Raw genomic sequence first — 20332 nt, 5'->3', positions numbered from 1 at the left:
ACCAACTATTACAGTTGTTGATAATATGAGAAAAGGGGAAAATAGGATAACTGAATATTTTCTTGTTGCAGGGTGTTTGAAAAACAAATGTGACATATAAAATACACTTTTAAAAAGTGTTATGAGCAATGTAATAGTTATTTTGTGAAGTTATTTATAAGCCTGCAGCAATATGTATATACCCTTTTCAATTATCTGCTTAAAGCATTTAGTAGCCATCCCAGAAGCCAGTGGTGACTCAGTGCATTTACTTTTCTTTCTCTATCCTGTTACTTCTAGTGATCTTTGAAAGTTTGATAAAGCCAGGATTTGAAATCACAGTATTTTTAATACACTTAATATGCCAAAGGTGTCTTCACTGGTGACTTTTAAAATATTGAAAATCATCGCCAAAAGCAAACCCTGTCAGTAAACCTTAAAGGGAAGAAAAGACACACACAAAAGAAGACATGGCAGCCTCTAGCTATCAGCAGCCTGCAAAGGTGCCATCTAATATTTCAATGCCATCACTTCCCCCCCACCCTTCAAGGCATATTTCAGCTTCCAGAAACAATTTCTGTCAGAGCCTGTCATTAAAACAGCATTCTGGATGACAATAGACTTCGAAATATGCTGCAACTGGATAGGAGCAGCAAAAAGACACATCTGGTATGTGGACTGTGCCACAGTGCCCTTCTCAACTAAAACCAACACAGCCCAGTAATATTTCCTTTTGCCCCAAAGAACTGTACCTACCATCATAAACATATTTTAAGAAGAAAAAAGCCACCAAGTTGATCTTGGATTGGATCATGTAATCCTGTGGAAATGTCCCCAAAACAATGCTGAGGAACAGAAACATGGCAATGAGATTATAACAATCTGCTGTACAGCATCCTAGAAAACTTGCTTTGATTGGAATCTGAGGTCTTGTTATCATGACAGTGGATTGCTTTGGGCCAGAGTAGGTGTTGCAAGGATACATTTTATGGTGCATCTGCTCTGTCATTTAATTTCTGGAGCTGTTAGTCTGACATTGAGAACTACCCTTCCTTAGAGAGATCAAGAGGTCTTCCACTGCTATAAGTGCAGTTGTGTGGGTAGGAGGAAAGGTTGCTTTCCCTGACTCAGCTCAGCATGTTAAAAATCATTCAGATGGTCACTTCTTTTCATTGCCATCTGCATGAAATTTAGTCTAGAACCCTCAGTCCTTGTTCATGATATTTCAAGTGACTACTCTGCTTTTTGAGATATAGACTGTCCTTGGTTTGCAAACGAGTTCCATTCCTGAGAAAATGAACATTTGCCTTTAAGTTGAATTATTATGTAAGTCAAATCACATATAGGTAACCCTCCACATTTGCAGGGGCTAGGGGTGCAGGACCCCATAAAAACCATGAATAACTCTAGGCTCTCCCACCTCCTAAACGCACCAGTACCTCCTCTTGGCCGCAAGGAAATGCCAGAGAGATTTCCCTCTCTGGATGTGTGGGGCAGGAAGCCATACTTTGGAGGCCTCCCTCTCTTCTCTTTCGCTTCCTCTCTCTCTATGCTGATGACAATTTTCACAATATTTTTTAAAAAATTAATAGGCTTTATGGCAGGTCATTCATAAGTTGCTCATGACTTGGATGTTCATAACTTGGGGACTGCCTGTATTTCAAGTAGTTACCCTGCCCATTTGGAACTTCATTTTTTGGGGTTCTGTTGCACCGGGATCCCAGTTCTTTTGAGCTGCCATGATTTGGGAATGATGGGAAGTCCCTTTGGGGATTTTCCTCCTTTAAAAAAAAACCAACAGCAAACCTTAAATCTGAAAAATGCTTTACTCTCCACACTCACTTTCTGCTCCCGATGATGCCATCTGCTATACTCTCTTCTTCCATTTCTGTTCAGCATTGGCTTCTTCACACCCCACTCCCACGCCCCTTCCCATCTCTCTTAATTTGCCCAAAAGGCCTGCGCTTGATCTCTTTAATGTTTGTATATGAAAGCCCACAAAAATGAGGGGGGTGTTGCAGCTTTAAGGAGGTGCATCTCCTCCCCCTCAAATTGAGTCTTGTTCTTTACAAACCCAGCACATGGAAGTAGAAGCCCATGTGCAAATTTCCTAAGAAAAGCTAATAGAGGTGAGTTTTCACTGGAGTTTGAATGTCTGGTGAACAGCTTGCTGCCTTTCTACATCTTTGTGCACATGTTATGAATGCATATTAGCAAGTCATCTTTGTCTTGAGCAGGGAAGAGTTTCAACAAATTTACTGTCTTTCTTTGTAGCTTTGTTATTTGTAGCTTTCTTTGCAAAAGATTATTGGCTTCCTCTCATGTGCACAGCAAATGCTTTTTTTCCTAATAGTGACTCATCTTAACTGTAAATCACTGCCAGTACATAAAGGTCAAATTGTGTGGTCAGAGCTCTTGATAAAACATACCTCAGTAATACAGCCAACTCTCCTATTCTGAAGACTGTTGTCAGGTTACAGTGGATCGTTAAAAATTTCCATCATATTCATCTTATTTTAGAAGTTCTTTCCCTGGAGATTTTATCTTATCATACAGGAATGGGCAGCATGTATCCTCCCAGTGCAGCCCTTGCCATATTCCACTGTGCCCTGCAATTTATTTATTTTTTTAAATAAGCATTACGGCCCTCCAGCCACACCCCCAAACCAAGTCATCCATATTAACTGTGGAGTACCAAAACAGTTAATTTAGCTTGGCACAAGAAAGGTTACATTTAGCTTGAAAGAGGCAAATTTAGTCTTTATAATACTATGGAGGTTTGCTGACAAATTTTGCTGGCAAACAAGCCAGTTTTGTTTTGCCTTTTAAAATATTGCTTGTGGGGGAGCTGTCCTGCAGACTGTTCTATTCAGACCTCCCAAAATTGCTGCCACTCTTGTAAAGTGAATGATACCCACTTCCATGTGATTCACAGATTTTGAGGGAAGTAGTGAAACATCATAGGTCTAGAGTTAGAGGGATTCCTCATGGGCCATCTAGTCCAACACCCTGCGTGTTGCAGGAAAGTCAGAATTAGAACATCCCGAGCAGATAGCTGCCCTCCATCTGCTAGTAAGGGAAAGGCACCCCCCACAGCCAGGTAATTGCTTCCATGGGTCACATGATTTTGCAGTCTTTCTCTCAGTGCTCCTGATACCCTGCAGCTTAATCTTACTAGATCTCATCTTGCACTCTGGGTCAGCAGAGGGAAAAATATTTACGTCTTCGATGTGACCACCTTTCAGGTATTTAAAAAGTGATTGAAACCACATAGTCTTCTGTTCTTCAGGCTGAACTTACCCAGTTCCTTCAGACTTTTCTATAGTCATTGAAATTGTTTTTCATACCACTGACCATCTTAGTTGCCTTCCTCTAAATACATTCTAATTTGACTACATCCTCCTTAAAGTGTGGTGATAAAGTGAACACACTACCCCAGGTCAGGTTGAACTTATGCTGAATAAAGTGGAACTGTTCCCATATCTTGGGAACTGTGGATTCACTAATGCAATCTGAAGTGGCATTAGTCTTTTTGCAGCTGTATTACATCCAACTCATGTTCAGCTGTGACCAATGACAGTTCCAAGATCTCTTTCACATGTATTGCTGCAATGTTTAATTATTTTCTCTTAGATTTGGGCTTCTGTTGTCATGAAAATTCAGAGTAAGGGCCATTTCACATATTCCATGGTACATGCCCCCCTTCCCCAGGATGTATGATAAATACCTATATGATAAATGTTTTCACTTGTATCGTACATATGGATTGTATCCATTGTTGGTCTAACTGAAATCCCATTCATTTCAATAGGTGTATTTTAAGTAGGACTAACATTGGATACATCGTACAATGAAAAATATGTGAGGAACATCAAAACTTGATGGGATCCAGAAGTGAGGCACTTTCTAACCAGATTTTAGGTACAGTTTGCACAAAGTCATGGGACTTTGGAAAGAGCTTCTGTTGCATATCTGTGGTTAAGTACACTGGTCAGAGACAAAGGAAGCAGGATATTTGACCATAAGAACCAATAAATGGTGGAAGGTGCCAAGGAAGCTCATACTCCAATTCTAAACATTAAAACTGTCTTGTCTGACAAGCAGTTAGTGGTGAAGGATCATGCCTGTTCATCTTAAGTTTTAGAAACAGTTAATTATCCTAAGTTGTTTGTGTATAGAGAAAATAATAAATATACATGGGGAGGGAAAAAGAATGAGTAGATTTGCCATCACTGGCAAGGTAAAAGCGATGTTGGCATTACAACAACAAAAAAGCAAAGATGGCTGAGCTGGCATGCTGCTGTAATACTTGCATTGGTTGGCCTGATAAAGGTATTACAGCAACCTGGGTTTTGGAATGGTGACATCGCACTGGACCAATGCCCGTTTTTAACACTTATTCACTGAATCAGCAGAGGCATCAAATCCAATAAATCTGTAGTTTATTGGTTGAATCTGTTGATTTTTCCTTTTCTTTGCTCAGTCATTTGCATACCATTTCCTTGTGCAATCCTCTTGTTGCTTGAACAGCTTTGATTAGATATGTGAAACAGCTGATAATGCAAAACAGCTGCAAACAAACAACCTTACTGTGTGGGCAAATCAGTTGCCGATTAGACCAAAACTGTATTCAGCTCGATTATTGGGACGATTATTCATACTGGTTGAGTTGCGTTGTGCCCATTACTTTGGGTTTTGAGCACTTCTCCCCTCAAAACCTACTTTTTTCAAGAAAGTCCATAGCTGCCCAGAGACACTGTAAAGTGTGGGATACAAATTTTTAAATAAATAAATAATTTCAGCCACCTCCCCCTACCACCACTGCACACAAAATAGCACAAAGAGATTTCTAAGTATGTATAATGGCATCTGCTTATATTTTGTTGCCCTTATTTTGCATGTTTTTCACTTGTGTATCCACATTTCTGATTTAACTTCTGGCTGAAATGCTTTATGAGAGGTATGGCAATTTTTTAGAATGGGGAAGAAATTGTGCAGAAGCCAGGAAAATACTACAAGCTAGGTGGTGGTATGGGAAGCCCGCTGGTGAAATGGAGATGTGATGAACCCCAGAGGGCCGGAGTTGAGCCTTGAACCAGAGGTTCAACACCCATGCTTTAAATTGTATGCATCATCTTTGTTCACCTAAGCTACAATGCACCATGTGCAGTATGATGTCACTTGTGATTTAATATCAGTATGCATGGGTAAAGAAATGTTTTGACATTTGTTGTTGCTAAAAACAATTTTTAATTTCATGCATGTGGATTCTGAGAGCATCACCATTTTGAAAAGGTGCTCTTGTGTTGTAGGATGTAGACGCAGCATGGAAAAAGCTACAATCAAGAGATCACTTACTTCTGCATCCTGATATTGTTAATCTTGAGGTAACTTGGTAATCCTGGTAGTCTTGGTAAGGCAGACTCCCAGCTTGTGATTGTGTTTAACTTAAACATTTAAGTTCTCTTATTCACATTAACTTCACATAAGCTGTCTTATTCAAAAAAAATTGAAAAAAACAATATTAGTGTTCTGCTGCAGCTTCAGATTTTCTTAAGACCCTTTGTTTGGGAAAAAATAGATCAGAGTAGATTTTTATTTTCATCTGCTATCAGCCACAGCAATCCAACAATGCAGTAAGTATGGTATATCTGATGCTGCTTTAGTTCTATGTTTTTATATTCAGATTTTGGAATTTGAACGTCTTTGAAAGAGAGGTTCAACACCCTTTTTTCAGCTCACTTGATTCATAAAGACTTTTCCCAGCGATGTGAAAAAAGAGTAATAAAGAATTGTTTGAAGGCGCTTAGCATACATTCATGACTGTGGGCAACAACCCTCTTTCCCCTTCCGTTCCTCCTAGCTTCCAAGGAAGCCTGAGATTCTTCCGTGTCATACCACATTTTGGAGGGAAGCAGAAAAGTACATGGACAGACTCTAGACTTCCTCCTGAACTTGAAGCTGGGAAATAAAGAGGGGGATTATACTTGGCCCTACCCTTTGGAGGCACTCTCCACTCTTCAAACGCTGCAACTGACATCTGAGGGAGTGTCAGGCACCTGCTGAATATGCATTGTGGCTAGCTTCTGTTAACGGAAGAATGATTGGAGACATGATGGCAGCAGGGCAGTGTGAGGGATTGGTGGGTGGAGTCAGAGTGAATGACAGTTGAGAAAGGAGTGAGAAGAGAAAATTTAGAGTTACAGTGAGGAGAGAGAAAAGAGAAGGTAAAGCTTGGTGGTTAGGGTAGCTGTTCAAAGAGGGAAGGCTAGGGTAGGCTGGGAGATCAGACCCATTTTTGGTATTCTGTATAAAACGACTACTTTAGTTGTCATCAGAATATATATCAGTAAAGGATTTTAGTTCATGACTGTGTTTTGATCTGGGTGGTTCTCTGGTCAGGATTATTTATCTCACAAGCTTGCTTCCAGTTATATAGCCAAAGAGATACATAGGAGAGGCTTACTACTCTTTGTAGATAAGGAAGGGGAGGCAACAAGTTATTTGGGGGAATATATGGGGGAACTGGACTTACTGGACAGGGTGACTGACTTGCTTCTAGAGCCTTGTGGGCAGGGTGGCAGGGGAAAACTTTCGAACCTAAAGGCTTCCAAAGCCAGCCAGAATTTGTGGACCTCTGAAAAGGTTTCTGAGTTTTTTCTGGGACATAATTCCATTGCCTTGTTTGATGTTGTGGCTATATCCCTTGCAAAATTGATTTTCAAGCAACTTCCAAATCCTTTAAATCAATATGATCTATTATTGCACTTCTGTAAATGCCAAAGCACCTTTAGCCCCCAAATAATTAACATCGTTTTGGACAGGGATTTTAATTTTAATAATTTTGGGATAATGTTGTAGTTCACAGAAACATAACTCCTGTTTAATACAAGGAAACGTTTATGAAGTTCAAGGATTACCATTCTAATACAAGACTCGCCACAAGAGGGCACATCCAATTATTGCAAATTTACTTAGGCATTGAAATTGTTCCAGTCTCCATTATATTGTATAATTGAGGGATTTGAGATTTAGCACCAAAGTAGTTTGGCCTTTTCTAAATTACTTCACACATAAAACAAGAATTAATAACACATTGTATTCTCAGATTGTTTTGTTGATGGGCTGGTAAATAGTATATTATGTTGTGAAGGAGAGTTAAATTGCTTATTGTGTTCTCTCTTTTCCAGACTCGTTATTGGGCAAAAGTAGAAGAATCCATCCCCAAGTGGGAGCCATTTTTTTTAGGAAGAATACAGGCCCCTGTTGGCGTTAAAAAAATCAAGCAAACAAAGCAGTACACAAGTCTCTCAAAAGGATCAATTTTCAAATAAGCAGGAAATGACAATCAAGTAAGGTTCATGGGGAAGACCTGCTCAAGCCTCCAAATGCTGGACCATCAAATGGCTCTTCTAAATGTTAGTGGGATGAGCACCAATCATTCCAAAACTGTACTGAAGAATTTTCCCAAAACACCATTATCTATATGGCTTTCATTCTGAACATGGATGATACACTGAAGGGTGGAAACTCAGCTGTCATCCATTTTACAGAAGAGAAGTTACTTTTCCCAATAAAAGTGGAAGCAGATATCAGTCTGGTTGTCTGTTCCATGTATGGATTTGCTCGAGAGAGGGAATGTGGTACACAACATGTTGGTGGGTTGTATTCAGTGAGTGGGTGGCTGGCAGCCCAATAAAAGCCCAGGTGATTCAGGCTTCAGTAGTGGGGAACCGGGGGAGGGTGGAGGACAGGAAGGCCTGGAGGAATGTTGTCCATGGGGTCGTGATGGGTTGGACACGACTTCACGACTAACAACAACAACAAGTGGGGAACCACTGCATTTGCCATCTCTCCTCCTCCTGAGTTGCATTTCATCTATGGAAACTTGTTCTGTGGCGACACATTGATCTGCCCTCTTACAATAATTCAGTTTGAATCAAGTTGGTTGGTATAAAGGATTTAGTCATAGGATTTTAGAATTTTTTTTCAGTGCCGAAGAGAATTCAGTTTTATTCTTGGGATAAATAATGTGCCAAGACTCTTCCATTGCATACAGTAGCAGAAGCCCATATCAGACTATGTACCTTGTCAGGATTGAACAGGCTGCAGGTGAGATCTCCAGTGTAAAAAAGAAGTCACTGTATATGTGAGTTATAGTTACACACCTATGTATACAGTCATGCACTATTTGTGTGAAGTCCATTCCATTTGAAAGCGGTAGATACTGCTTGTAATCCTCTCTGTGGGTTCACACATAAAGGCACTTACCCATCATGGTGATGTATCATGAGTTGCTGTTAAGTGGCAAACAGCCACAATGAGCCTGACAGATGATCCATTTAATTTTGGCTGCCTTGCTCCGTTCCCCTACTTCATTCTCTCTTACTCTTCCTAGTATCCTCCTAGGGCATAGCACAAGTTAGAATGGGGCTCCTCTCTTTCACAGTGGCAATCAGGAGTCAATTCCCACTTGCTGCAACTGTCAAAGAGTGTGCTGTACAAACAGGGCTCGCTCCCTGAAGCACAGCAAAGAAAGCGGGAGCTGATCAGGCACCCTAATTTCCTGTTTCAGAGGAAAGCTCTGGAGCAGGGGGTGGGGTGCCACTCAGCTAATTATCCCACTTCTGCCTGAGTGACTTTCTCTTGAACAGGGAAGAGAGGTAGATGAGGCGGGTATGCTTCCTTCTCCCTTCCCTGATCTTCAGGAATGCCGCAGGGAAAGGGCTTGTCAGTTGCACCTGAGAGGAGCCTCTCAGGCATGAGGGAGAAACCCTAGAGCAGACCAGACCTGCTCTTTCTTATGGTTTCCAAGCATGGGGACAGGCAGCATGATAAAGAACCATTGATAACCATTGTTAACAATCAATGGTTGCTTGTTATGTCATGCAAGCCCAGTTAGAGTGTGGTAATTCTACACACACATACATATACATTTATGCCCCCTTCTGTTTAGATCCGAAAGAGTTAATTCACTCCTCCTGAGTACCTGAGATGATTGTATCCTTCATAACAGAGGATTAAAATGTATAATTGTTCACCGCATAAATGAGGAAGATGAATTGTTTCTTGCAGGAATAACGATTACATAATTTTTGATTGGAGTCTTTTATCTCACCTGTGAATTAAGCAGAGGGAGAATGTCTAGTTCAGGGTCACCCAGTCAACTGTGCAGCTGGAAGGAGATTTGGAAATGGGGTTCCTCCAATCAAAGCACCCCACTAACCATCATGCCACACTTGTTATAAACTGTCAACTGGCTCAATCTCCTTGCTTTGTATCCTACTTGTCCATGAAAATGGATACTCAGCATGTGGCTCAGTGTTGCACAAGAGTAAATAAAGGGTAGAGTTGAGGTGGGAGAAGTCAAGGATAGTTTTCACTTTTTTGGAGAGCATTGTTGTTTCTCTTGGTGGTTTTGTGGATAGTTTCTTCTTGTCAAGTGGGCAATCTTTAATTCACTGGCTGAGAAAAACATCCAAGTAATTGTAGGACTGTAGCAGCTGAACTTATAAAGCTCCCCGGAGGAGTGATGAGAACAGCAGGTGGAAGCGGATGCTCCGAAGAGGCAAGTAGCACGACTTGCGTCCAGCAGAGGGAGCAGACACACTGCAACCATATTTTTCCAAAAGATCGGAAGGGGTGAAATGTGTAAACCTATTTTCAGAAATTTCAGGGAGTCTGTGCTGCTTGCTATTGTTATCCTGGATACGTAAATTTCAATTACTCTAAAACATATTAATAGGATTCCTACTAAGTTGCTACTTCACAAATGTTTCTATTCTAAAATGGAGACTGAGAAGTTTGCTGTCAACTTTTTCCTTTGCTGCAGGAGTGTCCATTAAACTAATCAGGTTCGTTCTCTCTCTCGCTTTCTCTCTCTCTCGCTTTCTCTCTCTCTCTTTAACAGAAACTGCCATCTTAGAACTATCCTGTTGAGTGGGTGTTGGTGTTTGTAACAATAACGTTGTTTTCATAATATGTGATGGCAGATTAGCACGCTTCTCTGCAGTGTTGTTAACAGTTGTAATTAAGGAATAAACAGTAAAGGGTGTCAGTCCGATGACAATTTCATCTATAGTGTCACAATACAAAATGTCACAAAATATTACTGTTATATAACTACTAAAATATCAAATTAGGCTTTCATCTTAGAAGCAGGGAGGATTTTTAAAAACAAAAACAAAACCTGGCATAGAGGCCATTGCAATTTTATACCTACTCAGTGTTCTGTCATGAAGACAAGTTGGTAATGTTTTCTTCTGTAAGATTTGGTTCTTTGCCATGCAGTTGAATTATGAAATGCGAATCTACGGCTTGGGCTTTACAGACACCACTGAATGTAGGAGGATGGGGACAATGCAACTTGCTGTGGGTGATTTTGGCTTCTTGTGGGAGGATTTTCTAAAGCACATAAACTAAGCATTCGGTTTTAGGTGCATCTTCAAATGATTTCCTTAAGCATTTACTAAAATCTGTTCTAATACATTTTAATTCAAAGATGGGGGGATTAAAAAAACTCAAATGCTTAAAGTATCCTTCCTTGAGTTTTCAAGCCTGTAAGATGAGCCTCACTGGGGTGGTACAATCTGCCTCTAGGGGAGGTGTATGCAGATTGGAAAGTTTGAAATAGCAACCTATGAGGAAAAACTAAGTAAAAGACAACACAAATTTATCCTATTTCTGAAGATGAATATTTGATTATTTTTTACAAGTTATAGCCTACCTTTTGGTCCAAAGCCATGCTGCTAGAAGCCCTTTCACATTGGTATTGTTGTTGTTTATATCCCACCATTTTTCCATTGTGGAAAGTACATGTGGTTCTTCATCGTGGTGTCTGTGCATCACACATATCGGCTCTGTGCCTGCATAGTGCCTGTTGTCAGGAAGATTTTCCCAGCTCAGCTAAAGTTTTGGCGGGAGCCCCACCTCCTCTCCCTCTAGTATAAGTAGGAGGGGCTCCCGCCATTTTCCGCAGTTCTTTTCCGACTGCCATTTGAGTACTGGCATGTTAGCTCTTGCTCTTTACCTCAGCTTTACCTCAGCTTTCTAGAAATTTCCAATCCCTAATTCTCTTTATAACGAAGTAATATCTCTTACTCAACTCCCTTCTTTCTTCATGCTTTTTCTCCCTATGAACGTTACCCTTTTTCCCCCCTAATCTTTCTATCATTACCATTTTCTTCATCTTACCTTTCTTCTTATTGCTCCCTGATGGAAATGCTTCCCTTTTGGAAATGTGTCCACTGTGGTGTTAAAATGCAGACAGACATTCACTCTATCTATTTTGCCTAAGTGAGAATCACTGAGTTGACTCTTGCCCCCAGTGCCACGTCTTTACCCAGCAAAAATCGGGCAGGGGGTCTGAAGATTGAGATGTGGAGCCACATGCTCATGGTTGTTGACTCGGCCACCTCCAACCTTCGTGAGCATCCTTTAACTTCTTGGGCTTCCATCTCCTCTCGCACGCCATCACCGTCTTCTAGAGCTCCACCAGCATTCCATCTGCTCCAAAATTAACCAAGTACTCTCAAGATGAGGAGAAGTTGAAAAAAAGGATTAATTTTTTTTCACAAACTGGTGGAAAAAAAACAAGATGGCAACTAAGATGGACAAGCAAAAACCCTTAAAACATGTCCAACATCACTCAAGCATTGGCTCCATCAGTACACATCCAATCACCTGTCCTGCCAGCAGCCCAAGTTCCCTTGTTTTAAGGGACTTACCAAACCATTGGCCCTGTGACATACCAAACCATTGACTCCACCAAAGGTCCCAGTGCTAGTTCCACTCTCAGGCCCACTTACATGAGCGGAGTCATTGGTGTCCCACTCCTTCTCCAAAGGGGAGATTTGGGACACACTACCCCATACCTCAGCTAGCCCACTAGTCGTCTGTCCACCCAAATCCACTTCTTTGAGGCACCAACAGTCAATACCTTGCCGGCTGCTCAACCATATTATGAGCCTATTTCCCTGACTCCCTCCCATACCTCCATCAGCCAACCAATGAGATTACCTCTATCTTGGGACTGTGACACTTATCGGGTGCCTCCACCAGCAAGCAAACTGTATTACCCCTGGGAATGGAGCACGGTTCAACTACAATATTACACATGTGAGCCACCCACGTATTGATAGTAGGAACCATGGACTTCAATGCCCCCAACTCTGCCTCCAGCCTTGACAACTCTGAATGACTCTGCTTTCCCAGCTGCTGACACCATCCTGACCATCACAGCCGCTATCACGACAAAGACAGTCTTCACCTTCCAAATGTTGCCTTCCTCTGACCCTACAGACTATGCTCCCAACTCAGACTTCCCAAAGACTCAGTGTTGACATTTCCAGAGGACATCATCACTACCAAGGGTCTGGGATCCCCCTCTGAAGACCTGGGACAGTTCTTGAAACAGGTCCTCCGAAAGGCAACATCACTCCAACTGGAGACTTGACAACAAGCTTCTGGAGACTCAACAACTTACCAAGCTTACCATTCTATGATGTCATTCTAATAGAAATCTCCATGCCAGTGGCCATTCCATTCCTTTCCATGCTCCTTCACTCTAAGAAGGAACCATACAGCACAACTGCAACTAACAACATGCCATTTGGAGAGCCATTGGTCCAGGAGAGGAACATCCTATTCTTGCTACACCACCCAATCCATCCCTCATCACCGTAGAGTCAGCACAGGGACGAGTGCAACGGGAGCACAACACCCCCTGCAGATGGTGAGGGGTGACACCTTGACACCTTGGTGAAAAAAATCTACATAGTGATGGACCTGGGCCTGTGTATCTCCGATTATGAGAGATACCAGGTATTTCTCTAGGAGAAGATGAGTGCCCTAGCCAAGTTCCTTCTGAACAACAACAAGGGTATTCCAATCAGAAGCCATCCTCCTGTCTAGGCAGCAGATAAATGCATGTGGATTGTGACTCTTGGGCCCTTGTCGGTGCAGTGGCACGGGAGGCATGCCTACCTTAGAGTAGCAAGTCTTTCTCAGAAGGCACTGGCCCCCATTCAGGACATGCTTTTTGACAGGGAAGGGCTCTTCAATGCACAGCCCAATGACAAGCTCGACCCCATCCAGAGAGCCAGGACAGCAGCAGGGTGGATGGGCTTCAGTCCCACTGAACCACCAACAGCATATAAGTGGACTTGGGGCCTATCCTTTCAAAGCCACAGCAACTTCTACTGCCAGCAGCACCAACCACATGGATGTGACATTCCTCAGTTCCAAAAACCTGCAAAAAAGTTCCCAGACACCACCGCTGACTTCTTGGGTGAATCACCCAACCACTTTGGCTCCAGTCTGTTTGAGGACCACCTTTCCATCTACCTTTCTGAATGGGAAGTCATTGGTGGACTCTCTCCATTGTAGAGAACAGATACTGAATGGAGTTTGACATCATAACAACCCTCAGGACAGTATGCTCAACTTCACCTTCCACTATTTTGGCAGAAGAAGTCACCACACTGTTCCTGATCGGAGCGATCCGCCCTGTCCATCCATCTGATCTCAGTTATGGCTTCTACTCTCAGTACTTCACCATTCTGAAGGATGGCGGTCTCCGTCCCATTTTAGACCTGTGGGATGTCAACTTACCCCTCACAAGTAGTGGTCTCCCTACAAAACCTTCTTCTATTACTGTGCTGAGGGGACTGGTTTGCATCAATTGATTGAAAGGATGCTTATTTCCATACATCCATTTACCTGGATTACCACTTCCTTAGGTTCCAGATTGGGAATGGGGCATTTGAATTTCTGGTCCTTCCATTTGGTCTCTTCCCAGACATCCAGATGTTCACCAAATGTATGACCATGGTTTGTGCAAACCTACATCTACCTGGAATTTAGATCTTCCTGTACTTGAACAATTGTCTCCTGGTTGCCCCATCCTGGGAAGATTAGTTTCCTTTCAGGAAACTTGTAATCTCTTAGACCAGGGGTCAGCAACTTTTAACACTCAAAGAGCCATTTGCATCATTTCCCACACAAAAGAAAACATGGGGAGCCGCAAAACCCTTTTGACATCTAAAATGAAGATAACACTGCATATATCGTTTTTTACCTTAATGCTATGTATAGCTTCATTATGATTTAGCTGCAGCTCTTGTTCAGTCACTAAAAACTGTTATTTTTAATCTTACATTATAAACTAGTAGAACTCCTTTCATATAGTTTGAATAGAACAGCTTCCTGAAGAGTCAAAGTCAGTGCTAAAGGGCTGCATGCATTAAACAGCAAACCCCATAAGTTCATCAGCAGTAAAAGCAAATGAATCTACCCACGTACCATTAAACTGTTTGGTTTTCTTCAGAAACTTTTCTTCGATTTAGATGTGCAGGAGATATAGGTGTGTTTAGTGACTGATTAGCAGATAAACAGTCAAGTGCTGTGAATTGTGACAGGTCCCAAGTGCAGCTTTTAACATGCAGACAGCAGTGTGTTCCTGCATTCCTGAGTGGAGCCTCAGTGGATTGCAGATTAGGGCTGTGCTGCTGTGTGTTTTGAGCGACGGAGCCACAGCAGAGGGGTTCAAGAGCCACGTGTGGCTCCGGAGCCGCGGTTTGCCGAACCCTGTCTTAGACAGACTGGGATGCTGTATTAACAGTGAGAAATCTCTCCTTCTCCCTTCCCAGTCAATCCTGTACATCAGAGTGCATTTGGACTCGATAATAGATTGAGCATGCCATCTGACTGGCTCTCAACCATTATTGCTCCTGTCTTACACCCCCAGCTCTAACCCAGGATAACTGTCCTAAGGGTGCAGCAAGTCTTCAGATACATGGCCTCCATGGTCCACTTCATGAGATTTCAGATGTGACCCCTGCAGTTGTCCAGTCCTGCCAACCCCAGCGGAACTCAAGCAGGAAATGTATTCCACCAGCGTGAGTCTCCCTTGGTGGATCAGCAAGCACAGCCTAGTTAACAGAATTGCCTTAACCCCAATGGAATCATCCCTAACTTTAACAACAGACACCTCCCTCCTGGGATGGGGAGGCACGTTTTTCTATCTTTTCCTGCCTTTTCCTATGATTAGCAGAGCCCTGTCCAAAATCTGACAGGACAAACCAAAATTCATCCTGGTGACCCCATGGTGGCCCTGTTAACCATGGTTTGCTCACCTCCTCCACATACTGAATCACAGGTTCATCTGACTCCCAGAGACACTGGAAATCATCTCCTGAAACCTGGGAATGATTCTCCACGCAGACATCAGAACCCTCCATCTGACAGCATGGAGGATCATCCAATGGACTGCAACAGCTGTCTCCAACATGAGATTCAAACCGCTCTGGTTGTGTCACTGAGGCCTAACACATGCCATTCCTACATGGCCAAATGGAATGTGTTTCAAACCTTTGCAAGGAAAGAGTTCTTCAACCCTCTCCAGGCCTCCATCCACCAAATCCTAAACTTCTACACTCACTCCATATCAAAGGACTAAAACCATCACCTATAAAGTTTTCCCTCGCTGCCGTTTCATCATTCCACAGAGTGGTCAAGGGGTTTTCAGTCTTCTCCCACCCCCTCACCCAATGGTGCCTGAAAGGACTGCATAACCTCAATCTACCTGTCCATTCTATTGTGCCAGGATGGAGTTTGTCTGTGGTTCTTCAAGCACTGATGAAGCCCCCATTCAAACCCCTCACCACTGTAGACCTACATCTCCTCTCTTGGAAAATAGCCTTCCTTATAACAAGCATCTCTGCCAGGACAGGACTGTGTTCCCACCATCCTCATCTTCCATAAAAACACAGTAACCCTCTGACCAGACTTTGCATTCCTACCATGAGTTGATAACCCAGGACATTGTGTTACCAGTCCTTTTCCCAATGCCTTTGATTCCCCCCGCCCCCGGGTCCCCGAGACAGTTCTACATACATTGGACGTTCAAAAGGCCCTAGCTTTTTACCAAGCCTGAACCAAACCATTCCAACAAACTCAAAGACTTTTTGTTGCCTACAGCAAGTGATCCAAGGGTGGGGCTGTCAGTCTGCAACAGGTTGCCCACTAGACTGTAGACAGTATTAAACTGACATACCGTCTCCTGTGACTGCCGCTCCCAGAGCATCTGAAGGTGCATCCCACAAGAGCAGTGGCCACCTCCGCAGCATCACAGGCACCGGCGTTCTGTTGCAAGAACTCTGCCGCACAGCAAGATGGCCTATGCCTTCTAAGACATTCAGTCTAGCTCTCTAAGGTTCCCTAAATGGCCATGTTCCTTTCCCCTGATTTCACCTCACTTCCCCAACTGCTGATTGAAGGTGGTTTCCCCACTCTAAGAGGCTCAAGTGCCTCTCCTAAGGCTTAGTTTCTGGCAGGAAAAGATTCCGGCTCAAATATCTGCGCATTTCTCTCCGATCACCTTCCCCTTTAATTCCAGACACCACTGGAATGCTCCCTTCCACTTCAACATAGCTCCTGCCACCCAAACACCCATTTCTCACATACTAGGCCTCAGTGCATCCAACTTGCACTAGGAGAATCCAAGGAACTTGACTACATCTCATGAGTCAAATGGAACCCAGGTCCCCCAGCTTGCTTGGTCCTCAAAGGTTAGAATCAAAGTTACCTCAGCTGCATCCTAATAACTTTGATCAGAGCTTTCTTTGGTTTGTGTTAATTAAACATGGCAATTTCCCTTGCCTGAACACTAGTCTGTTGTATGCAGATCTTCTGAAATGTATTACCTGAATAAAAAGATGTACATAACACACTTAGCAGGAAGAAAGTCTCAAACATAGGATAGCATAAACCAGAATAATCTAGCTTCAATTATCTATGTTCCAGTAACCTCTAAATTTGATTATGCCAATGTGGTTTACATAGGACCGCCCTAGAAAACTGTTCTCAAGCCGTAGCTATTGGCAGCCAGATAAATAGCAGGGAGCAGAGCGTCTAACACCAGTTCTGGCTTGCTGACATGGGCCACCTGTGTGTTTCAAGGCCCTTTTGAAAGTGCTGGTTTTAACCAATAAAGCCTTACAGGGCTTTGGTCTGGAATACCTGAAAGAACACCTCTCCTGACCTGAATCTACCTCCAACATTGATGCTGGTCAGCATCAGAGGTCTTTCTCTGAAGAAGTAAGATTATGGAAAGCTATCCTTACTACCCTACTGTCTTAGCTGTTTAAAATTTTGTATGTTACAGACTTTATATTATGGTTTTAATATGCTGTATCTGTAGTTTGTGATTTTTGTGGCTCTGCCAGAGATCTTTGACCATTGGACAGTATAGAAATGAAATAAATAATATTAAGAATAGTAGCAAACATGCTTAAGTTTGCACTGTACATTTCTTAATGACATGACTGTACATGTCATTAAGAAATGTACTTTGACTTTGCTTGAAGGTTGCAGTGTTCCAAATGGTGTCATGGTCCAAGGCCCTGACCCCTCGTCTTCAGAGGATGAAGACCCTGAATTAATGGAACAGGGTTCTCTTCACAAACTGGCCTGAAGTTGACCACAGAAGCTGCTCACAAAGCTTCCACCTCCTGGGGACTGAATTCCTGGGGAAGGCCTGAGAGAGCAGCCCCGCTTTGTCCAGGGGAGGTCATGCTGCCTTCCTAAGGTTCTGAGGACTCCGTCCATAAAGCCTCAGGCTGCTTTGATCCGATCACAACTTAGGGTTGCAGAAACAAACCAGCCCCCATTAATACAGAGGTGGGGTTAATCAGCATAAAGGAAGCCAAAACCAGGCCTTTGGCACATTCAGGATCTACTGCTTTTTGAAGTAACATATGTGCAGGCTTGTATGGCGTCCAGCCCCAACGTTTCTCTGGTTCTGCTCTGTTGCTTCTCTAGAAACTGGATTCCTGTTTGTTCCAAATCCTCTGAGCCTGACTTGTCCTAAAACCACACTGTGAACTGGACCTCACAATACCCAACTACACCCGGTTCTTACTGCAACAGGGCTTGTGGGCTGAAACAGAACCGTAAATTTTCATTTTGTCTCAGTTTTTCATTCTGCATAATGAGATTATAAAGAATCATACAATTTAATATGCATTTGTCAAACTTCATCAGGATTTTTATTTCCTAGCCTTATACTGTGGATAACGTCTTCCCTCTAAAAGCAGGTGGGTTTCCTTAAACTGTATCTACCTGCCCACACAGTCAAATCCCTTCCCTTGTGACTTTTCTAGACATCAATCTGAAACTGTATGCCAGTTAAAGAGAGAGACAGAAAGCTTCAGAGGTGGTGCATATTCATAATCACTTAATGACAGTCCAAAGGAAACGAGATCAGCTAGCCTTTGTGCTTTCCTGGAAAAAAAATACCCGTAATAGCAAAACTGTGAGAGACCTAATCTCTCAAAACTGGTTTGGTGCCCAAACGAAGGAAAGTCTGTCACGGTTCCTCTGTGTTGTCTATGAACTGCATTTAGAATGCGCCTGAAGAGCCAGCATTGACCTACACTATTCTGATTTCCAGACATTTCCTCTTCCCCCGTCCTCACCCCCAAACATTTGATTGCCAAGTCATTTGTTGGGCACAACTGTGCTTTTTTGCCTACAGTCAGCCTCCACTTTCTCCTCGTGCTGGAAGCCTTCCGCGGTGGCACAATCCAGGCTCCTGACATCCCCAGTTGGTTAGCAGGATGAATCAGAAGGAAGAGGCTGGTTATAGACATGGAAAAGCTTCTATTTCTGCAGAGAGCCTTGGCAAGTGGTACTGCGAGCAGGGAAGGAAGCGGAAAGCGTCATCCTGGCGGGCCGCGGGGCTTCGGAGAAATATGATGTGGAGGGTCCTGGACCGGCTTCCTCCTGCAGGGATTGGCTTTAAAGTGCCTGTCCTCGCTTACTCCAGCAAGATGCTTCCCTTTACGAAGGACGGACTGAGGAGGCAGGGCTGGCGTGGCCGCGCAGGATGTCTCTCCCCTGCAGGCAGGAACATGTTGCATTCCTTCCAGCGAATGCTGAGACCCAGCAGGAGGGAGCGGAGGCATGTTCTGTCCTCCCTGGCACAATGCCTGTGAGTCCAGTTCCTTAGTTCTCCCAGTTGGAATGGGCAGTAGCCGGTCGGCCGTTTACATGGAAGAAAAAATGGAGGTTGGAAGCTGCAATGAGGGTGGCTTGCTTCCAGCCTCTGTTTTCCCAGGGGACTGAGAAACTGAGAGCACACTTGACAGACCCGACAGAGCCAGTGGCAAGAGATGATGGGAGCCATAGTCCGAAAATATTTCAATGGGCATACCTGGCCCATCCCTGATGTATGGGAATGCTTGGAAGTAGCTAGTTTTTATAATTGCCTGGGCTGAGAAACCTGTGTCCCTCTAGAAGTTGCTGGACTACAGCACCCATCATCTCTGGCTGGGGGATGATGGGACTCCAGTGACATCTGGATGGGCACAGGTTGCCCACCCATTATGTACAGACAGACAAGAAAGGGAACGGCAACAAAATGGTCAGGGAGAGAGGAAGAGAGAGAGAAAGAGAAAGCTGCAAGTCGAAATAAACGGCATAATACACCCAGTCATTGTATCACCCAAGGCAGAACGTCACACAGATGCAAAACAACATAAGAAATTAGACGGGTAACCCTTTGCTGCCCGTTCACGATGCATGGAAAGCACTGCCGGGGGCAGCTGCCTCATTCTACCTAACAGTAGGACCAGCCTTGATCAATAAACGCTGGGGCCAGAAGCAGTCACCAAAAAATGGTGAGCACTCTTCAGCCACAGGGGCCTTAAAGAGCGAACTTCCTCCAGCTATACATGCTCTCCTAACTTCATAATACGCATTCTGCTACTATAGGAGGTGGACCAAAGAGTTCTAGATGTGAGGCGGTTATCATACAGAATGTTTTCTTCTCTTAAGCTAAATTGACACATCATGCCAATTTTTCCCACTAGGTTGGTGAGATCAGCTGATGGCTGCAGATCTTTTTATACCCCTTTACAGACTGTGATAGGACTCTGATCTAGTGGTTTGCCTCTTGACTATACTAAAAAAAGATAGTATAAATTCTCTCCTTTTCCCAGAACAATACTCTCTAGTTTCTTCTCTAGAGTCGGTGGAATCTGGGAAGTTGCCATATGCTGCATCAGACCGTCGGTCCATTTAGCCCCGTCCTTCTGGAGAGCAGCAGCTCTCCAGGGCTTCAAGTGGGCCTTTTTCCAGCCCCATCTGGAAAGGTTGGGCTGGAACTTGGGATCTTCTGCAAACCAAACAGGTATTCTGCCACCAAGTACGTACCCTCCGCTCACGCCTCCTGGATATATCCTTAGGTGCTGCAGTGCACTTTGGAAATGCACAACGATTGTCACCAGGTTTCAAGTCAGGCCTCATCTGCTCCGGAGAGCAGATTCCCACTCAGCAAGGCTGCTTTCTCCTA

At 43.5% G+C, this 20332-nt stretch overlaps 1 protein-coding gene across 1 annotated transcript in view; it reads left to right on the top strand.

Annotated features, from left to right (window-relative positions):
• CUNH3orf14 (chromosome unknown C3orf14 homolog) overlaps window positions 1–7574 on the top strand; it is a 29140-nt gene extending 21566 nt beyond the window's left edge. Inside the window, exons 4-5 of the mRNA XM_044452049.1 lie at window positions 5292–5366; window positions 7170–7574. Coding sequence (XP_044307984.1) covers window positions 5292–5366; window positions 7170–7313 — 219 coding nt within the window. The 3' untranslated portion in view covers window positions 7314–7574. The remainder of the gene's footprint in view (window positions 1–5291; window positions 5367–7169) is intronic.
• Window positions 7575–20332: the final 12758 nt, after the last annotated feature.

The sequence above is a fragment of the Varanus komodoensis genome, unplaced genomic scaffold (assembly GCF_004798865.1).
Source record: "Varanus komodoensis strain SLA01 unplaced genomic scaffold, ASM479886v1 scaffold6_4, whole genome shotgun sequence".
NCBI classification, from domain to species: domain Eukaryota; kingdom Metazoa; phylum Chordata; class Lepidosauria; order Squamata; family Varanidae; genus Varanus; species Varanus komodoensis.
The sequence above is the reverse complement of the archived record's forward strand: the minus strand, read 5'-3'. Positions and strand labels throughout refer to the sequence as shown.